Source organism: Lacerta agilis, chromosome 11 (genome assembly GCF_009819535.1).
Source record: "Lacerta agilis isolate rLacAgi1 chromosome 11, rLacAgi1.pri, whole genome shotgun sequence".
NCBI lineage: Eukaryota > Metazoa > Chordata > Lepidosauria > Squamata > Lacertidae > Lacerta > Lacerta agilis.
Genome location: NC_046322.1, coordinates 46926710 through 46945328, shown reverse-complemented (window position 1 = coordinate 46945328; position 18619 = coordinate 46926710). Strand labels below are relative to the sequence as shown.

Sequence of the window (18619 nt, the reverse complement as noted above, 5' to 3'; positions counted from 1 at the left end):
CCGGGGGAAAGGACAGGGGCTGGCCCCTCTCCTTTCCCCGGGACGGCTCCGCTCACGGAGCGCAGCGGGAGAGGGGCGGGGCGTCGTTCCGTGTGCATGCATTATGACGTCATGCGCACGGAGCGACGCCCCGTCCCCATGGGTGCCGCTTGGCTTGCCGCCCCCGGCAGCCCGGCGGCTAGCTACGCGTCTGAGAAGCACTCTTATCAGTTATTTGATATTCTTGATAATAGTACCTAGTTAGTAAAGGAAGTGCTTTCATGACCAAGTGATTTTAATTATCATTTTTTATTTTGGGAGCGGTAATCAATGCCCGTCAGTTCAGCATTGTTATCCCTCAATGCAGCAGCCGCATTAAAGCATGAAAACGAAGATCACAGCCACCCAGTTGCAACCATACTGGACTCTTCTCTCTTTTCCTTCCGCCCCACAATAAAAGGAGCGGAGAGGAGACAGCCATCTATGTTTTATTAACAACATGTTGCTAGCTAAATATGCAGTAACCGCATGCCCCTGCTAATATGCTCCGGGTAATTGCACCTTTTAGAAAACAGCACAGCTAAAAATCCACAGCTATTTAAGTAGGCCTCTTTTTTTTTTCAAGGAAAAAAGAAACACCACGTACACATTTCCATTAAATATTTTCTGAACGTGGTGGGGTGGAGTGATGCTATTTCACCCCTGTCAGTTTCAGTTACAAAAACATTTGTTCAGTGGACTATCCTTCTGTAACATTAGGATTGTATATTACTGATAAAGCAGCAGAATGTTTGCAATCTCACCCAGTGACCATTCCTTGGCGAGCTAACAGACTAACTATTCAGAAGCAATTTTCTTCAGGCTGAATTTATGTGCTGACCGTAGCAGATCACTTCCCATAATAACCCTTCCCCCCCACCCAGCGTTAAATACAATCTGTCTCCCACTCACTGTAATAATAATGCGCAAATGACTGTAATTTTGCAGACATGAAACGGCCTAAAGTGAAACATGTCTAAACAGAGGTCGGTTTTGAAAAATTGGAGCTATTAACCAAATAAGTAAAATATATATTGTTAAAAAAAAAAAAGGAAAATCCAACAGAGGCCTATGTTAGTTCAAGAAGTCTTTCCCTCCCCCAAAGGGAAATAAACACCCAACTACCTTAATTTTGTTTTCCTCGTTAATATATGGGCCAAGTGTTGATGGCTAATGAGAGGGAATAGACAGTCTCTGGAGTTGCATGCGAAAGCATGATTAGAACTGCATAAATGTACGAAATGTGTTGACACGTGCCGTTGTAGTTGAAACGTCTTTGGTAGTAGACTTTGTCAAGACAGGATGATGATGTCACCACAGAAAATTTGGTCTGAATGTTGCTTTGGCAAACATTCGTCAGACAAAGAGCTGCCAATGATATAATCTGCTCCAATGACCATGATGTGAAATGATTCTAATAATAATAAATTCACACCTGACATACATTGTTTCTCTAATCCTTACAAAAGTCTTATAGACCACTGTAACTATTCCATGTTGCAAATTGGTTGGTCTTAAAACACAAACCTAACCAGACGCACCAACTCTATGGACTCAAAGCCTCTACAGCCCCCCCCCCGGCTCAGTCCCCCCATATCTTGCCGGGAAGTTGACCCAGGCTGCGTGGCGACAGGATATCCTAACCACGTCTACTCAAAAGTAAGTCCTAGTGGATTGAATGGGGCTTATCCCCACATTAGTGGGGTTGGAACTGCAGCCTTAGTCACTGGATTGGAGCTGAAATCTTATGTTCATTCCAGTGCAAACTCAAGTTACCTTCAAGAAAACACGCATCGGATTGTACTGTAAGGACATAATCCTATGTACATTCAGTTGGGAGTACGTCACAGTGAAATCAATGGGGCATGGTGTGTTTTCCCATGGTTTCCCCCCCCCCCCACCAAATGCATTGTTTACAAAATTAAGCCAAAAAACTAGCACCACAAAGCCATTCAGAAATAGTTTGCAATGCACAGAACTCGAGTTTATGATTGATGTTTACAGTGCTCTGCGTTTCTCAAATGGTAGCCTCTGCTGCCTGGGTAACACCAACTTTGCAAGCATTTTGGTTTTGTTAGCAATGTGCAGTACACTCTGAGACTCTCTGTGTGGGAGGATCCCTGAAGAGATGACACAACAGACTTTATTTACACTGAAACTGCGCGGCTATAAACAGGACTCTTCTAAAGAATTCATCTTCTCGCTCCCAGGAAACAATCCATTTGTAGAGAGGCAAACAGTACAGTTGTTTATTTTTTTAAAAAAATATTTTTTATTGATGATTTTCAATTTTACACATTTCAGTAATTATACAAATATGTTAACATTTCGAAACTCAACTTCCTTTCCACGGTTCCTTAAATTTATTTTTTAAACATTTCCTGCATATTGCAGAATATATCATTTATTCATCTACTTTATTCATCTACTTTAAATGTAGGTTATTACAATAATCCTGCCTGTGCTCTTATCTGTTTGCAGTTTGTTTGTAAATATTAAATAAACTATTTCCATTCTTTTATAAAATGTTTGTTATCTTGATTTCTTATTTTCCTGGTATGTTTCACGACAGTACAGTTGTTTAAACTGCTCAAAGAAGTGCGTCCCAAGCTTGGGAACTTTCCACCATAAAATTTACTCTTGACTTCTCCTCTTCTCAGTCCACCACCAACCAACAGGTCTGTGAGCCAATACATGAATTTTAATTCTTACATGTGCAGCCCAGTGTGTTATGTGTGGCATTTGTGCACTGAAATGCTAAGCTAGCAATGACGTCTGAAGAGGAATAGAACTGAGTATTTCAGTTCTTCCTAAAACTGGCCATTACTTGAAGGATCACCTCCTACTGTTTATTCCTGCCTGGTCCTTCAGATCTTCATCGGAAGATCTGATGATGATCAGGTTATCAGGTTCATCCATCTAATGAAGTGAGGCATCCAGAAACTAGGGGAAGGACCTGTTTGGTGGTGACACCCTGTGTAGGGAATGATCCCAAGTGTCCCGGAATTACAGAAGCCATCCCAGTTCCTGATTTGATCCTGGAACATCCTGGTTTTCCTGTTTTCCTCCCCTCCATGTCTCAGAGAACAATTAAAAGTGGTGTGTAGTGGCGAAAACGGAGTTTATACTGAAAATAAAATGCCTGCGCCAAATCAAGGAAACGGAGAAGCTGGCATACGAAGGCCTTCCTAGAATTTTGAAGGAAAAGGTCGCCGATCCACTTTAAATTCTATAACTGCAATGCTTCAGCAGCCATTTCTTAGGAAACACGTGGAGCGTTTATTCCTTTATTGTAAACGGAGCCTTACACTGTCTACGAAGAAGTAAGCCCCACTATATTCAATGGAGCTTACTCCCAGATAACTGTGTAAAGACTGCAATCCTAAGCATTTTTACTCAGAACTAAGTCCCACTGAATTCAATTGGACTTACTCTCTGGTATGTTCCTGATCATTCTCACACTTTCCATTATTATTATTATTATTATTATTATTATTATTATTATTATTATTATATTTCATTCCATTTATCTGTAGAAGATGTTGCACACAATTCCTTCCCTCAAAAATTTCTTCTTTACAACAATCCTGCGAGGTAGGTTCAGTGGAGAGGTTGCACTGGGTTCAAGGTGACTGATGTAGATGTGCCTATGACGTCTGTTTGCAATGTCTCTATTTTCATCGGAGAAATGTCGGAGGGTAGGGCATTAGACTGGCTTCTATATGCGTTCTCTCTTCACACACACACTTTCCTCCTTCCAGGCAAGCAGAAGGCATCATCGGAATTCAAGCACACGTTTCAGCCGGGCAAAAATACTCAAGGAGGCTGGAGCTGCAGTGGTTGGGTGACTTGGAGAGAGTCCCTGGGCCCTGAGTGTCACATTTGGTTCCCCACCCATATAAGGTCACAATATGCAAAATTGCACTTTAACTTGGACCGAAAGCTTCAGGCACGGAATAGGCCAAGCTAAATAAAAATGCGCATAAAAGCTAAAGCTCATTTGCAAAGCCAATCTTAAGTCACTGTGTTTCTTGACCGGAGAAAAATGACTTTAAAATAAAGGCAGGCATTGGTAAAGGACTGTCCTTAATTGGCAGACATGGAACGGGTTGTAATCAGCACATTTTAAACCAACAGTTGACTGAGAAATATTCATGAGCGAGGACACACAAAAAAATCAAATTAGTTTTTAACGAGATTCTAACAATAGTGCATAAGTGTCCCAGCCATTGTTTTAACCACAAGGGATAATGCAACAATATGTTTGTGGCAGATTAACATATTGATTAAGCTTTTCAATGGAAAGGGGGGGGGAGGAAATGTAAGGTTTGGATAAGCGAATGTGGTCAGTAATACTAAATGCCAATGTTCTGCACACTTATAAGCCTTTTGAAGTCAACAGGATTTATGAGCATGCAAAGTTACTCAAGGCAGTAGTAGCCTTAGTCAAAAGCAATTTTTAGTCAGGCAAATGTTTTCTTTTAAGAATGAGGAGGCTCATGTAACTTTTACTCATCCACAAATTTTTACACCGAGCGCCCTTCTGATGTCCCGACGGCTCAATCCATTTATCATTTTGAGCAGTACATTGCAAATTTCATGCTTTAACTTTTGGATAAAGTTGTCTATTATCTGCTCAAATATTTCTTTCTTTTTTTAAAAAAAAGAAATGCAATCTCGGTTCCACCTGGTTAGATGTTAAGAGCAGGAGAAAACCCAAAAACAAAACCTTTGCAGTGCCTGGTGAAACAATTATTAGTATTAACTCCCATGTATATGCTTAATGGTTTCTAATGAATGGCCACAGAACTATCTCCCAATAATCAGGCATTTTAATTATGGCATGGTTTATTTTCCCAGCTCTGCTCCAGCCAGCAGTCCTTTTGGCTGCAGCAAAATAAGGCATTCTGTGCAACGAGGATGGGGGAAGGGCTGTGCTTTGCAAATGCAGTCTCTTTCCAGTTTCCTGATATTGGAAGGCGCTGCTGTTTCAATGCATCCGTGGTTGGCTCTCAATCCAAAGCAAAATGCAATTGTTGATGAGCTGCAATCCTGGAAGGAGGTTAAGCGGAGTGACGGGCGGTGGGGGCGGGGTAGCTGGAAAATAATTGTATTCTCACTGATGTGTTCACGTGGTCGTTAAGTGGGGGGTGTTCCCCCCCCCTATTCCAGTTGGGTGCTCGCGGCAGTAAATCAGCAAGCTGGAAACAAAAGGGTTACAACTCCTTTGCGCAATAAATATCGAACTGTCCTACTTAAGTCATATTGTAAAAATGAGCAGAATATAAAATATGGGAGGGGGGGGAGGAGGAGGAGGAGGAGGGGGGAGGGCGGGGGGAGGCTGAGAAAGGGCGATTCGGCTGAATGCGGGTGGGGGAAGGGGACAGGGTCTCTGCTCTCCTTTTGCAAGCGTCGCTCTCAAAAGCCTTTCTCATCTGTATTATTATTATTTATTATTATTAAAAGGAGATGCGCAGGTAGCGCCTTGTTGTTGCAAAGATTCAGCGAGGGGCCATTTGGAGAAACGAGACGAGATTTTCAATGGCTCCTTGCAAAAAAAAACCAACACATAGGGAAGCCATTAGTTGTGGTTTTGCAAACAGCGGCGGCAGCAACAACACACACACACACACACACACACACACACACACACACACAAAATGAGTGGAGGAGTCTCCCTCTTGCTTCCCTGCAGGAGACACGGCTTGCGCTTCTCCTCACCCGCTTTGCTGCTCCTTTAATTTAAATAAAATGTATAGGCTAATGCCGTAATTGAAATGGGAAACATGATTTGTATCTTGCTGTAGCAGGAGGCTGCCTATTGGAGCCCCCAGCGCAGCCGGGCGATTGCAAAATACAAGGCTTTTTCTGTGTGTGTGTGTGTGCATTTCTCACCCCCCCACTCCGGCAGCCGAGAGGAGCAGCTGTCCAATCAGAGAGCCCGGTTTCATAAAAGCTGGCCTCTGATTGGACGGATGGGAAAGGGCATTGGGAACAAAGAAAAATCCCTTTTCAGGTACAGAGTCTATGCTTGCTTCACGCTCTCTGCCTTCTCTGCAGTTCTGATTTCTGCTGCTCGCTATTTGCAGCTGAAGCTGGTTTGTGCAGTGTGCTCTCTCTCATGTGTGCATGGCGAGAGGGCTGTGTGTTTTGCAGGAATTTTTATTTTAAATTTTGTTTTAAAAATTCTCTTTTATTTTAAAGGTCCATGACATCTGGTGCTGTTTTCTTCCAACAAACACAACAAAAAAACCAAAAACCCATAAATCTTGTTGAAGAAATGTAGCCTCTCTCTCTCTTCTTCTTCTTTTTTTTTAAATGTTTTTTTCCTCCCAACATAAAAATCGGCTGCAACAAAAACACACTCAATGCAGTTGTAGAAGGAAAAGGTCAACTCGATTCAATACAGACCGTAAGTACGGCTGCGTGGTGTCTCTCTATATAGCACTTTAGAGGGGATATATATAAACATATATTTATATATATTTATATATATTCATATGAAAGGGGAGTGAGTGTTAAAGAAATGTGTGCAACCTGGTGTATTCGGGCATGGAAATAAAAATAATAATCCACGATCACGGTGAGGAATATTTAGGAGAGCGCCGAAAGCGTCGCACAAATCATCCTTAACGTGCACTGGAGGGGAGGGGTCGCGTTAAATATATTGCCTTTTTTCTTGGAGGGGGGGAGGGTTACTGACCAAATAGGGAGAATAATGGACCTTGCCTGTTATTCACACCTTCTCCCCTCCAAAAGAAAGAAGATCGGGGAGAGCTTGTGTTAAAATACAGAACAAGCTCTTTTTTTTTTTGGGTGGGCGGGGGGGAGATGTCCTTCTGTCACATTGGAGCAAATGTTTGCAATGCTTAAAACCGGGGCAGCCCGTCTGCTTTTGGCGCAGTGAGCAAGTAAAAAGAAAAAAGCCTCTTCTTCCCACCTCCTCCCGTGTAAAAAAAACAAAACAAAACAAATACTGTAAATAAAAATGCAACCCCCAAAACTGCCATGGCCCAATAGAGATCCGCAAAGTGGTTTGATGTTGTGCTGGCATTTTATTACAATGAAATAAAATAGATGGCCGTGCAAAGGACCCCCTCACCATCTTTGCACCATTTCGGGCTTCGTACCTGGAAGGGAGAGAAAAATAGACCTTATTTCCAAACCCCCCTCCCCCCCCCACCGCATTTCTTTCCTTTTAAAGACCAGATCAGTATTTTCTTGATACGGTTGTCACCCTTCTTTTTCTTTTTTCCCCCTTTTTTGTTCTCACGACGACCAATTGAGCCCTTGATCCTCACGTGATGTGAAAAGCTTGAACTGTAACAAAATCGCTCCTTTTAGGTGGTTGGTGGTTCCTTCTCCCTCGCCCATCCCCCGCTCTCCCTGCTCGCCCTCCTCCTTCCTGCCTGCTGCGTTCTTTCCTTCCTTCCTTCTTTCTTTCTCGCCTGCCTCTCTTCCCCCCCCTCCCCACCCCTCCCCCCTCCCCGAACATACATTTCCCCGCGATGCAACGCTCCGCTTTCCAATCTCTCCGCAATTCATTACAGCTTTTAGCTTTCCAAGCGCCAGCTAATTAAAAATACCCAGCCAAGGCGAGGAGGGGGGGGGGAATAAATGAAAAAGATGAACCAAGGTTTGCTGGAACGATTCTGAAAAAGAGAGGGGGGGGGAAGAGAAAAAAACCCCCTCTGTCCTAAAAACAAGGTCGCTCATTTTATATCTTTGGACTCTTAATTACTGAACTGCCCCCCCACATGACTCCTGCAAACACCAAAACCCTGAAAAGCATTTGCAATACGATTCCCCACCCCCCTTAAACTTTAAATGGTGGGAATATTTTTGCTTCCTTTTTTTTTTTGCAAAGGCTCCCTTGCTTGCATCTGCACTCCCACCAAATCTTCTGATAACTGGTTTATCAGGCTCTGCTTTCATTCCCTCCCTTTTCCTCTTCTTTCCCTCCCCCCTTCCTTCCTTCCTTCTCTCTCTCTCTCTCTCCCTCCCTCTTTCCCCCTCAAGTTAGTTCAAGAAGTCAGATCTGTCAGGACGGGAGAAGGGGGGGGGGGGAAATGCCACTTCCCGACTAACAGGCGGAATCCAGCCCAGATTTTCAGTCCTCTCTTTGCCCCCCTCCCTCTCTTTCACTAATTTTCCCCGATGTTAGCACATTCTGCCTTGTAACAACCCGGACGCCTGTAGGTTTCTTTCATGGGATCATTACTTACCGATCAGGATGGCTGCAGAATCTGGAACTGAAGACGGGATGTGAAGTTGCAGGAGAACATTTTGCAACCTTTTTATTTTTTATTTTTTGCTACAATCACATCATCTTGGTGCTTTTTTTTTGCTCGAGCAAGGGAGGGGAGAAAATGATTTTTCTTTTTTTCCTTTTTTTCCTCCTGGGGTGCTCGAGGCTTCTGATGTGAATGTGAAATGCTATCTTGCAAGCCTGGGAAGTTGTGAGCGACCAAATATTTTAAGGAGGGGGAAAACCAAATCTCCAAAGAAAAGGTGGTGGCAGTTGTGTGTGTGTGTGTGTGTTTGTGCGCGAGGGGGGGGGAAAGGACCTCTGTTTTCCCCCTCATTGCCAAAGTGGAAATATGTTCCTCGACGATTACTCTGGCAGAAATGTTGGTTTGGTTTCTTCTACTTGATCACTTACTCTTTTCAGCAAAATGAAATGGGGGAGCTGACTTTTTTTGCTGAGACCAGTGAGGAGAGAATTTTGATTTGCTGGCTTAAATTTTTTTTTTTTTTGAATAAAAAAAAATGATAAAGGATTAAAGGTAAGCAATGTACGTAATATGTATGTAAATATTTGGACACTCAGCCATTGGAAATGGGCAGATTCCTTTGAAAATAATTTTTGCTAAGCTGTGTCAAACACACACTCATTTGCGGTTAAGAGGCCGCCTTGGAAGTAGATCATTTAAAGTGTATGTCTTAATCAGTTTCCTGTACAGTCAGTAATACTATATTTAACAGATGGAGCTGTAGGTGACCTAAGACGACATTAGGACCACTTTTAGAAATGTTATCTTCTGTGCATTTTAAATAGAAATGGTGCATTCACCTTCCCTCAGATAAACAAACAAAAATATATATGCTAAAATGAATATGCACTTTCATTGGCTCTTTTTGTGTGTGTCAGTAACCTCCTCTGTCCCCGCCTCCCTCACAGAAACAAGATAATCTAATCTAGAGAAAAGTCACAAAACTTGAAGGAGGCTGGTTTTAAAATAAAAATTTTGGAATTAATTTTGAGAGGGGAAGCTGCTCTTTCCCTCCCTCCCTCCCTCCCTCCCTCCCTCCCTCTCTCTCTGTGTGCCTAAGTGATCCAGAATCACATTCACAGCTTGGTTTTTTGTGTGGATTTAAATCTGTCAATTTAAAATGGTTTTTTTTTGCTGTGGTTTTTGTTTTTGGTACATGGCGTTTTAAAGATAGATCTTGGATGATGGGATGCAACTCTAGGGAAGATGCTCATTATCAAAGGCTTCAGTTTATCAGACCTCTTAAAAATTAATATATGGAGTGTCCTTTCTGTCTCCCTTGCTTCTATATTTTTAATTTTATTATATTCTGGTAACACCCAGCCAAGAAATATCCGACTTTTCCCCTTCCTCGCAGGAAAAGGTGGACCTGGACTTCAGGGTATATACCCAGATATACCTGGGGAAGGAAGGCGAGAAGAATTACATTTTAAAAAGGCCCACAGAGATAAACGAATGTCCCCTCATCTCCAAAGGAAAGTTCGTCTGATTTTTACTCAAGAGGTCTCATCTTCAGGATGTCATTGAACACTTCCGCTGCTGGCAAAGGTGTGGATCCGAACACGGTTGACGCTTATGACAGTGGTGATGACTGGGAAATTGGGGTTGGGAATTTAATAATCGATTTGGATGCTGATTTGGAGAAGGACAGGCAGAAATTTGAGATGAATAATTCCTCGAGTTCCAAGGATTGTGGGGGTCTCGCTTCTAGTGGGGTTAACGCTACCTCCGCCTTAGCTGATGGCCTAAAATTTGCTTCCGTTCAGCCCCCCGCCCCGCAGGGGAATTCTTCACACAAAGAAACGGGCAAGTCGAAAGTGAAAAGGAGTAAAACTTCGAAGGATGCTAGTAAATCTCTGCCTTCTTCTGCCTTGTATGGGATTCCTGAAATCAGCAGCGCTGGCAAGAGGCAGGAAGCCCAAGGGCGCTCAGGCGAGGCGGCTGGCATGAATTCAGCGCTGGGTCAGATTGTGAGCGGCAACTCAAATGGCAATAACAACAACACCAGCAGCAGCAGCAGCAACAACAACAATGCTATTTCCTCCTGTGGGAAAAATAATAAAGAGGAGAAACCAGGTAAAGCCCAGGGCAGCAGAGGCTCCAAGCGGGATAAGGATGGAGGGAAATCCAGGAAGGACAAGCAAGTTGACCTGCAGCAGGGACACGCCAGCAATGGGAGCCATCCTCCCCCTGGGCACTTGTATGGCTTTGGGACCAAGGGAGGTGGCGTTGGGAGCAGCAGCCCTTTCAACTGCGCCGCCTCCGCCGTGGGGGATGCGAGCAAAAGCACCCCAGATTCAGGGTTAATGGGGAACTCTCTCTTGGTAAAGAAAGAAGAGGAGGAGGAGGAGGAGGAGAGCCACAGGAGAATCAAGAAGCTGAAAACAGAAAAGGTAGGAGCATGTGCTTCCCCGCCCCTTCCCTGTTGTTTGAGAAAACTTCCCACAACTCTTGCGCTGTTTGCATATATAACATTTCAAACTCCTTTCTCGGTTTCCCCCAGCCAATTCTTTGCACCCTGGAGTAAATCTTAACCTGTTTGCGGTTGGGTTTGGGTATTTTTGTTGTTGTTGTTGTTGTTGTTGTTTGTTGTTCCGGGGGAAAGTACCGATACATTGTGGTTTTTATTAGTTTTGGCTTCGGAGTTTGTTAATCGTGCTGTTTGCAATTGTATATCTTTGGTGTGTTCTTCACTGCCTGTATCCTACACTCAAAGGAAACAAAAAAGTGTTGGTGTCCCTTCTCCCCAGGTGTCCAGAAATCTCTATCCCCACAAGAGCAACAAAGGATGCAGAGCAGATATTGGAATCTTATAATGCAATGGGTTTGAAGAATAATCCCAAAGAGTTTTGTATTATTATTTTTTTAAAGTGGGGTGGAATAATAAGGTGGAGAGTCACTGCTGCTCCTACCGAAGCCAGGAAGCCCTACATAATTCAGAAACTACCATAAGGAGTGCTTTGTCAGCAAGCATGCGGTGTGCGGATAACCTGTTTGGAAGGAGGGCAGTGGGGGAGGGAGCCCCGCACTGTACCCAGATCTATGTGTGCAAAACCCTCTTTCCCAAATATAGGAAACATGTTGTCCTCTGCCCAGCAGTCTCCTTCTCTTATCTGCATTCTCAAGGAGTTCCTTCATGTGAGCTGCCTGTTTGTTGAGTCGTTGAAAAATGTGTGTGTTTTTCTTCCTTCCCCACTGAAGTCTGAAGGATGTTCTCTGCGAAGGATAAATGGCTTTTGCGTTGTGAAGGGGAGGTGGAGGGAACTGGTTTCTCTGGGCTATTGTTATTGCTCACTGGGGCAGCGTTTGGTGTAAGCAAGGATTGTTCTGCATCCAGAGGACAGAAGGTTCCTTTGTCATCTAGGGAGCTATTGTTGGCTTATAATTAAGAGTCAAATTAATTCTACAGGTTGCTTAAACAAAGACAACCCCTCCCCACCCCCCACCCACCCCTGCTCCCCACTCTAGAAAGAGCCCTGCTGGGTAATAGCTGGAGACATGATTGCACATCATCATTCAGACATTATTCCCATTTCAAGTTTCAGAGCTGGAGAACTTTCTGCGTTGGAGTGCAGGAAAGTTGTGTGCAGGTGTTCAGGAGCACTGGCTGTGTTGGCCAGGTCTGTGACTCTGGTGCGGCGCATACTTCTCGAGCGAATCCTGTGCTTGTTCATTCCCCCCACCCCCCCACCCCTAAGACATGCTCAAAATGATCTTGCTGTAGCAAATGCCTGTTTGATTTTTTTTTTTTGCAAATTACAGCTTGGACAAGATCCCATTTGCCTGCAACGTAATCTGCACAGCCTTCTCTCTCTCTCTCTCTCTCTCTCTCTCTTTCTTATTTAGAGTGTTGAGTTCTGGTTGTGTCCTTCTTCGCTTGCAAAACATGGCTCTGAATGGTCTCTGTGTAATTCTTTCCTAGCTGCAGATGTGTGGGGACTTTGGGGGGGGGGAGAGAGAGAGTGAGCAAGAAAGACCCAGATTGGTTGACTTCCTAAGGTATAAAGTGCAGCCTGTGTTCTGAGTTAGTGAAATGCTTCTGCTGTGCTCTGAAAGCTGCCCTAAAAATCTCAGGCTTCGGGATTTTTTTTATTTTATTTTATTAACTCAGTACAGTAGGCACTTGCTTTTGTTGCCAATAGCCTTCAAATTGCAGTTCTCTAATCTGCTTTAACTATCTAGATAAATTGCCCTAATCCAGTCTTCACAATGCTTGTGGTTAAAGAGTCAGAGCCATTTGATTGGATTCAGTGGATGCCTGGAATGTGGGAGGTGCTGCCCTTTCCTAACCTCCTTAGCCTTTTAATCTTCCAGCCAAATGTTCACATTCAACAATTTTGTTTAGCTGGCAATCTGAACATTTCAGTATCTCAAAGGCTGCTGTCATGGCAACAAGAGATTAGACAGTGGTGTGGTTTTCTCCCTCCTTCCCACCCCCACCCCCCTTGTGTGTGTGTTCCTTTTCATTCCAGTCACACAGGAAATTATATGAGGAATGAATTCATATACAAGCAAAGTACATTTCAGCCAGTGTAATGTAAATGAGGTAATGTGTAAACTAGGAACAAACCTGTCTGGAGGAGCTTTTTTTTTTCTTTTTCCTTCCAAAGGAGCACTTCTCATTTCAGCACTTGCCTTTATAGAATTGGTGGAGTTTGAATTACCAGTAACACCCACTGCTGTTGGCTCAAACTGACTTTAATGACTTCACTTGTTAGAGACCTGCAGTGCTGCCCATTGTCTGTCACACTGGTGTGTTGGCTTACTGTCTAAAGCGTCCCTCAGGTTTTTTACTTCGGGGAGAAATTCCTTTCAATCAAATATTATGTGTCTGAATGTGAAACCTTTCTGCAGAAGGATGTGGCACTTTGTGGTGCTGTTTTCTTTCCCCCCCTTTCTCTCTCTCTCTCTCTCTTTTAAAAAAGATAACCAAGCGTAGTCCTCGCTGAGGAAAAGAAGATATATTTGGGAAATTAAAATCGAATCTTTCCTCTGCCCAAAGATGTAGTAGATACGTGACCAGCACACAAATAGCTTCCCTCTTGGACTTGGCATGGATTTTCCAGCAGTGGGTGGCTGAATCAATTTCCACACTTAAACTGGCATCTCCTTTAAATAGGTTCTCAAATTTATTAATAACTGAATATTCAAAACCTTTTGTCTTCTCGTCTGTGACGGCGCTTAGCTCTCTGAAAAGCAACAGCCACAACGTGGAAAGCCGAGAGCAGATTCCCAAGAGGCATAATTGCTATTTAATTTTAACATTTTGCTTAAAGAGTCTGTTTGGGGTTTTGCTCGTTCTGTTTCTGTGCTGCAGAAAGTCATGCAAAATCATGCTCAACTGAACCCAGTGAGTGTATTCCTCTCTCCTCTTAAGAGATGCCACTCCCTTGATGTGTGGGTAGAAGCAACGTATCTTGGAATTTAAAAAATGTCTGAGGTTACATATTTGTTCAGCCCATTTGGTGGTTAACACACCACCGACATGTGTAAATAAGTAAAACAATGGAAAAGGTTTGAGTGTCTAGTTGTGACAGGTAGGCCAAATACTCATGTCACGCTTGGAATGTTAAAATCTGGCCCATTTCATCATTGCCGAATACCAACTGTAGGAAGTTACAGAAATTGCTAATCAGCACGAGTGCCCCTTTCTATTATAGTTTATCTGTTTCTGCTGCTGTTACCCTGTGAAAATTTTAAGTAGTCTGCAAGAACTTCAAGTTTGATTTATATGCTGTTTGTGCAATAATTGTTCATTGTGCACGTTTACCAAAACTGGTATAGAGTGTGTATAAAAAACACACCCGTAGCCTATTAACATGCAGTTGCTAGTGGCTGATTATTGTGGCCAGGTTTTTGCATTTTCTGTACTGTCATGGGACACTTGACACATTTTTCTTAAGAATATGTTTTGATTTGACTGCCTGGTTCGCACGTCATATTAAACCACAGTCAGCGTTAAACTATGGTACAATCTGAACCAGCTGATGTACAGTTCTCCAAAGTCCTCCTCTCTCGCTCCTAGAGCAATGAACCACAAGGTTTCTGCTCCAGGCAATCACAAGCGGTAGGCAAAGTTTTGTCTCTCCTTACTGCTTGCAGTTGGTTTTTTTAGGGGGGCAAACCCAAATGCCCAGGTTGGTACCTCCAAGCGCATTGCAGCCATGAGCAAAGCTCTGTGCACACCAGCAGGTTTAACGTGATGTGCAAACACTAGCCTATGGGTTTATGAAGATGTGTGTGTTTTAATATGCTAGCTAATGCTGCTGTTTAAAGGTAAAGGGACCCCTGGCCGTTAGGTCCAGTCGCAGACGACTCTGGGGTTGTGGCGCTCATCTCGCCTTATTGGCCGAGGGAGCCGGTGTACAGCTTCCGGGTCATGTGGCCAGCATAACTAAGCCGCTTCTGGCGAACCAGAGCAGTGCATGAAAACGCCGTTTACCTTCCTGCTGGAGCGGTACCTATTTATCTACTTGCACTTTGACGAGTTTTCGAACTGCTAGGTTGGCAGGAGCAGGGACTGAGCAACGGGAGCTCACCCCGTCGCGGGGATTCGAACCGCCGACCTTCTGATCGGCAAGCCCTAGGCTCTGTGGTTTAGACCACAGCGCCACCCGTGTCCCTGGGCCATTTATTCACTGCCGGGAGAAGCAAAGGGCAGAAAGGTCACTGGTTGTAATCAAGGAACAAAGTCCATTGTTGCTGGACAGCAAACTGTTTTGAAAGCTACATAAGGGATTTAGCTGTTGAAAACATTGATAACTCTTGGGGGCTTCATAATCAGTGCTGCTCTGGGTTCTTAATGCTCTATAGCGCTGTCTAGTAGTGTGACGACGTTTTTTTGGGTCTGGGTGAAGAGGTGGTGGCCTTTGGCTGAGGAAAGCTTTCTGTATGAACCCAGTGACCTCTCAGGCCAGATTCATTCTGTATTGAATTCCTCCGCAAGGTTAAAGTAACACTGAAACAATGGAGAGCAGTCCTGGGACATGCATAAAGAGAAGCATCTAAAGGAATGTGGTTGTTGTGAACCACTTGGGGTGGGGGGGGCATGTAAATTTTACACAGGACATCACTTAATCTTGCCATTTTTTTTAAAAAAAACAACTTCATGAATGCCCAGTAAAAAAAAAAATGAAAGGAATTTTAGGATGTGTTTAGGTTCAGCTTGTTTTGCGTGCTTTAATTAGGAGTACATAAATACTTTTTTGAGCGAAGAAGCAGTTTATAGCCCAATAAATGAAACGCATTTTAAAAGTGCTAAGCAAAACTCTTGTGTAACCACAGAGGTGTTCAATAACCAGATTTCAAGTAACACGCAATGTACCATCTGTTCCCAGTTTGCATTATAAAAAAACATGACTTGAACAAACAGATTTGCTAACATCCCCCCTTTTTTATTTAAAACTTTCACCTGTAACTTTGTAGAAAGGCAGTGAATTTCTAGAATACGAGAAAGCCTGGGACAATGTATGCCTATACGTATATTTCAAACCTCTATACTTTAAAAAAAAGCTTAGTTTTAGTTTGTCGCAGAAGAATTGAGAACAGGGAATCCGCTTCCGCAGGCGAGCCCAACAAGGGCCAGATTTTCAAATATCTCATTATTTAGCAAGTGCTTGAATTATTCCGTCCATTCCCCACCCCCAGGCAAGAGAGAGGAAAAAAAGGGAAACAGGGGAGGGCAGGAGGGGAAAACATTCCCAAAGGATAATTTTAGTAGGTTATTACCAATTACCTAATGGCATACATGATAAAAGCTGTTCACTGAAATTTCCAGGAAACAGACTCTTTAAGAAAGTTAACTGAAATTGTTGCATTTAGGTGCAGAAAATCATTTGAAAGACAAAAGCTGAATTTCTGAACTGTTAGGCAATAGGATTCTTGGCTGCAGACTGTGCACCTTGGGAAAAAAAACATCTTCCTGTCTTTGTTTGAGGTCTGTTATTGAAGCTAATGACTGGTCTTGTGCTGCCTTGAGATAAATGGCATTATCTCTTGAGTAGGCTGACAGGAAACAGACATGTTAATGGTGAAGCTGCGGGGAGGATCTGCTGTAGTTCTGACAAAAGAGTTAAGCGTGGACCCCTGGTTGTGATCATTAACACATAATGCATTTTTTGCTTTTCCTGGCAGGTCTGTGATAATTGGAAAGCTACTTTTTCCAACAATCACTTAAGCCCCCAAACCGATCCCTGCCTGCAAAAACTTGTGAACCTTTTGTTAGGAAAAAGAGGAACGCTATTTAAATATCAACAATTACATTCTGATATTTACAGGAGCCTTTAAAAAAAAATAATGAAATGAACATACTGTGTTGGAGATGAAGCAATAGGTTTTTAGCAATTGGGAATGGGGCATTATAATATTGCATTGTAAAATGTGACGAGCCAGCTGGCTTGTTACAATGTAGTCTAAAAGCATCAACTGGGTGAGAACCAAGTTGTTGCCACATTGAAAACAAAACACACACAAAAATGTCTGGAAATTAGTACATTGTATTCTGAAGGGGTTATGAGTTCATGAAGATAAGACTCTGGGAACTTTTATGGGCAATGGTGGTACGACCCCAAAATCATAAATATTATATAGCAGGCATGTCCAATAGGTAGATAGATTGTGATCTACCGGTAGATCACTGGACGTCTGCGGTAGATCACTGGCAGATCATTGGCTCCCCCCAAAGAAGCTGAACAATTGTAGCTCACCTAAAAAAAACCCAACATTTTACCTCCTCCCTGAAAAAACTCAACAACTTTGACCTGAACCCCCACCCCCAAAATGGGCCTTCCTCCTTCCTATAAAAAGCTCAACAACTTTGACCTGAACCCCCCATAAAAAGGGGTAGATCACTGCCAGTTTTTAACTCTGTGAGTAGATCCCAGTCTCTTGGGAGTTGGCCACCCCTGTTATATAGAAATTTGAGGTTCTCTGTCCTTTCTATATACAGTGGTACCTTGGTTTTAAGAACAGCTTAGTTTATGAACAAGTTGGAAAAAGAACGCTGCAAACCCTGAAGTACCGTACTTTTCCGTGTATAAGACAAGGCTTTTTTCTTTAAAAATTATGCTAAAAAGCGGGGGTCGTCTTTTACATGGATAGGGCATAGGGTGGATGTTTGATTGTTCGGTGCCGCGGCTGTCAGTGGCTATTGGGCGTGTTATTGGTTGCAGCGTCAACGGCTGATGTTGATTGGCTGATGCTGCGGCAATTGGGCAGGCGATTGGCAGCTTCTGCCAGCGATGGGACAGATGTGTTTTTTTTGTAGGCTAGCGGGTGAGTGATTTTCGGCAATCCCTTCTAAAAAAAAGCTCAACAACCCAGGATAATCCCCACTCCCCACCCCCACCCCAAAGCTCAACAACTCTGGGCAATCCTCCGCAAAAAAGCTCAATAGCTCTGTGGCATCTCCCCCCATTTTCTTAAATTTGAGTCCCCCAAAATATGAGGTGCCTTATACGTGGGGACATCTTATAGACGGAAAAGTATGGTAGGTGTTCCGGTTTGTGAACTTTGCCTTGGAACTCTGCCTTCCTGTTGAGTGTGGTCCGTTTGCAAATTGAGTTTCCGCTGCCAATCAGAGGATTTCTGTTGAGTCTGTCGGCTGTTGAGTCCCAAGCACCCAAGCAACACTGAGATGATATTTGGAGCTTTTGTCGTTGCTGTCACGGAAATTACGATTTTCCATTACACTATCTTTTTGTGTTTTTCTTTGTGTGGCTATTTCAGTTTTTTGACTGTGACTTGTTCTTCGTTTTACGGGACTGACTTGTGACTGTGGCTTGGTTGTGACTTAGTTTTTGTGACTTCTTTTTATGACTGCGCGGAACCCAGTTCAGCTACTGATTGATTGTGTGACTGCAGAAATGGATAAAAGCCCCCCCCCCATTCAAACAATGACTATCATCAGTACACGTAAGGGGGGGGAATTCAATTTTAATTTTTATCATCTGCAATACTGTCTTTATTTATTTTATAGTACAGTACATTGATTCTTGCTTTCATTTGATAGAACAACGGTCTCATTAGATAGTAAAATTCATGTTCAATCGCTGTTTTAGGGGTTGTTTTTAAAAGTCTGGAACGGATTAATCCATTTTGCATTACTTTCTATGGGAAAGCACGCCTTGGTTTTAGAACACTTTGGTTTTGGTACGGACTTCCGGAACGGATGAAGTTTGAGAACTAAGGTACCACTGTATTGCACCACTTTTGTGAAGCATTTCAACATCACCATTAAACCCAGGTGCACTGCATTCAGGCGACGAAGCTTTCAGTATGGACAAAATATCTGTGTCAGGCAAAAGGGGCTCTTTACCAGAATTTGCTTC

General features: G+C 43.2%; 1 protein-coding gene across 4 annotated transcripts in view; it reads left to right on the top strand.

Moving 5' to 3' along the window:
* Nucleotides 1–6286: 6286 nt before the first annotated feature.
* Nucleotides 6287–18619, top strand: part of ZNF608 (zinc finger protein 608) — a 120834-nt gene continuing 108501 nt past the window's right edge. For 2 of the 4 annotated variants that reach the window (XM_033164613.1, XM_033164616.1), the window contains exons 1-2: nucleotides 8764–8804; nucleotides 9649–10684. In XM_033164613.1, the coding sequence (XP_033020504.1) occupies nucleotides 9809–10684 (876 nt within the window). In that variant the 5' untranslated portion in view covers nucleotides 8764–8804; nucleotides 9649–9808. Of the gene's footprint in view, nucleotides 6431–8763; nucleotides 8805–9423; nucleotides 10685–18619 lie in introns of those variants that run through there. The other 2 variants (XM_033164615.1, XM_033164614.1) reach the window with 2 other exon arrangements.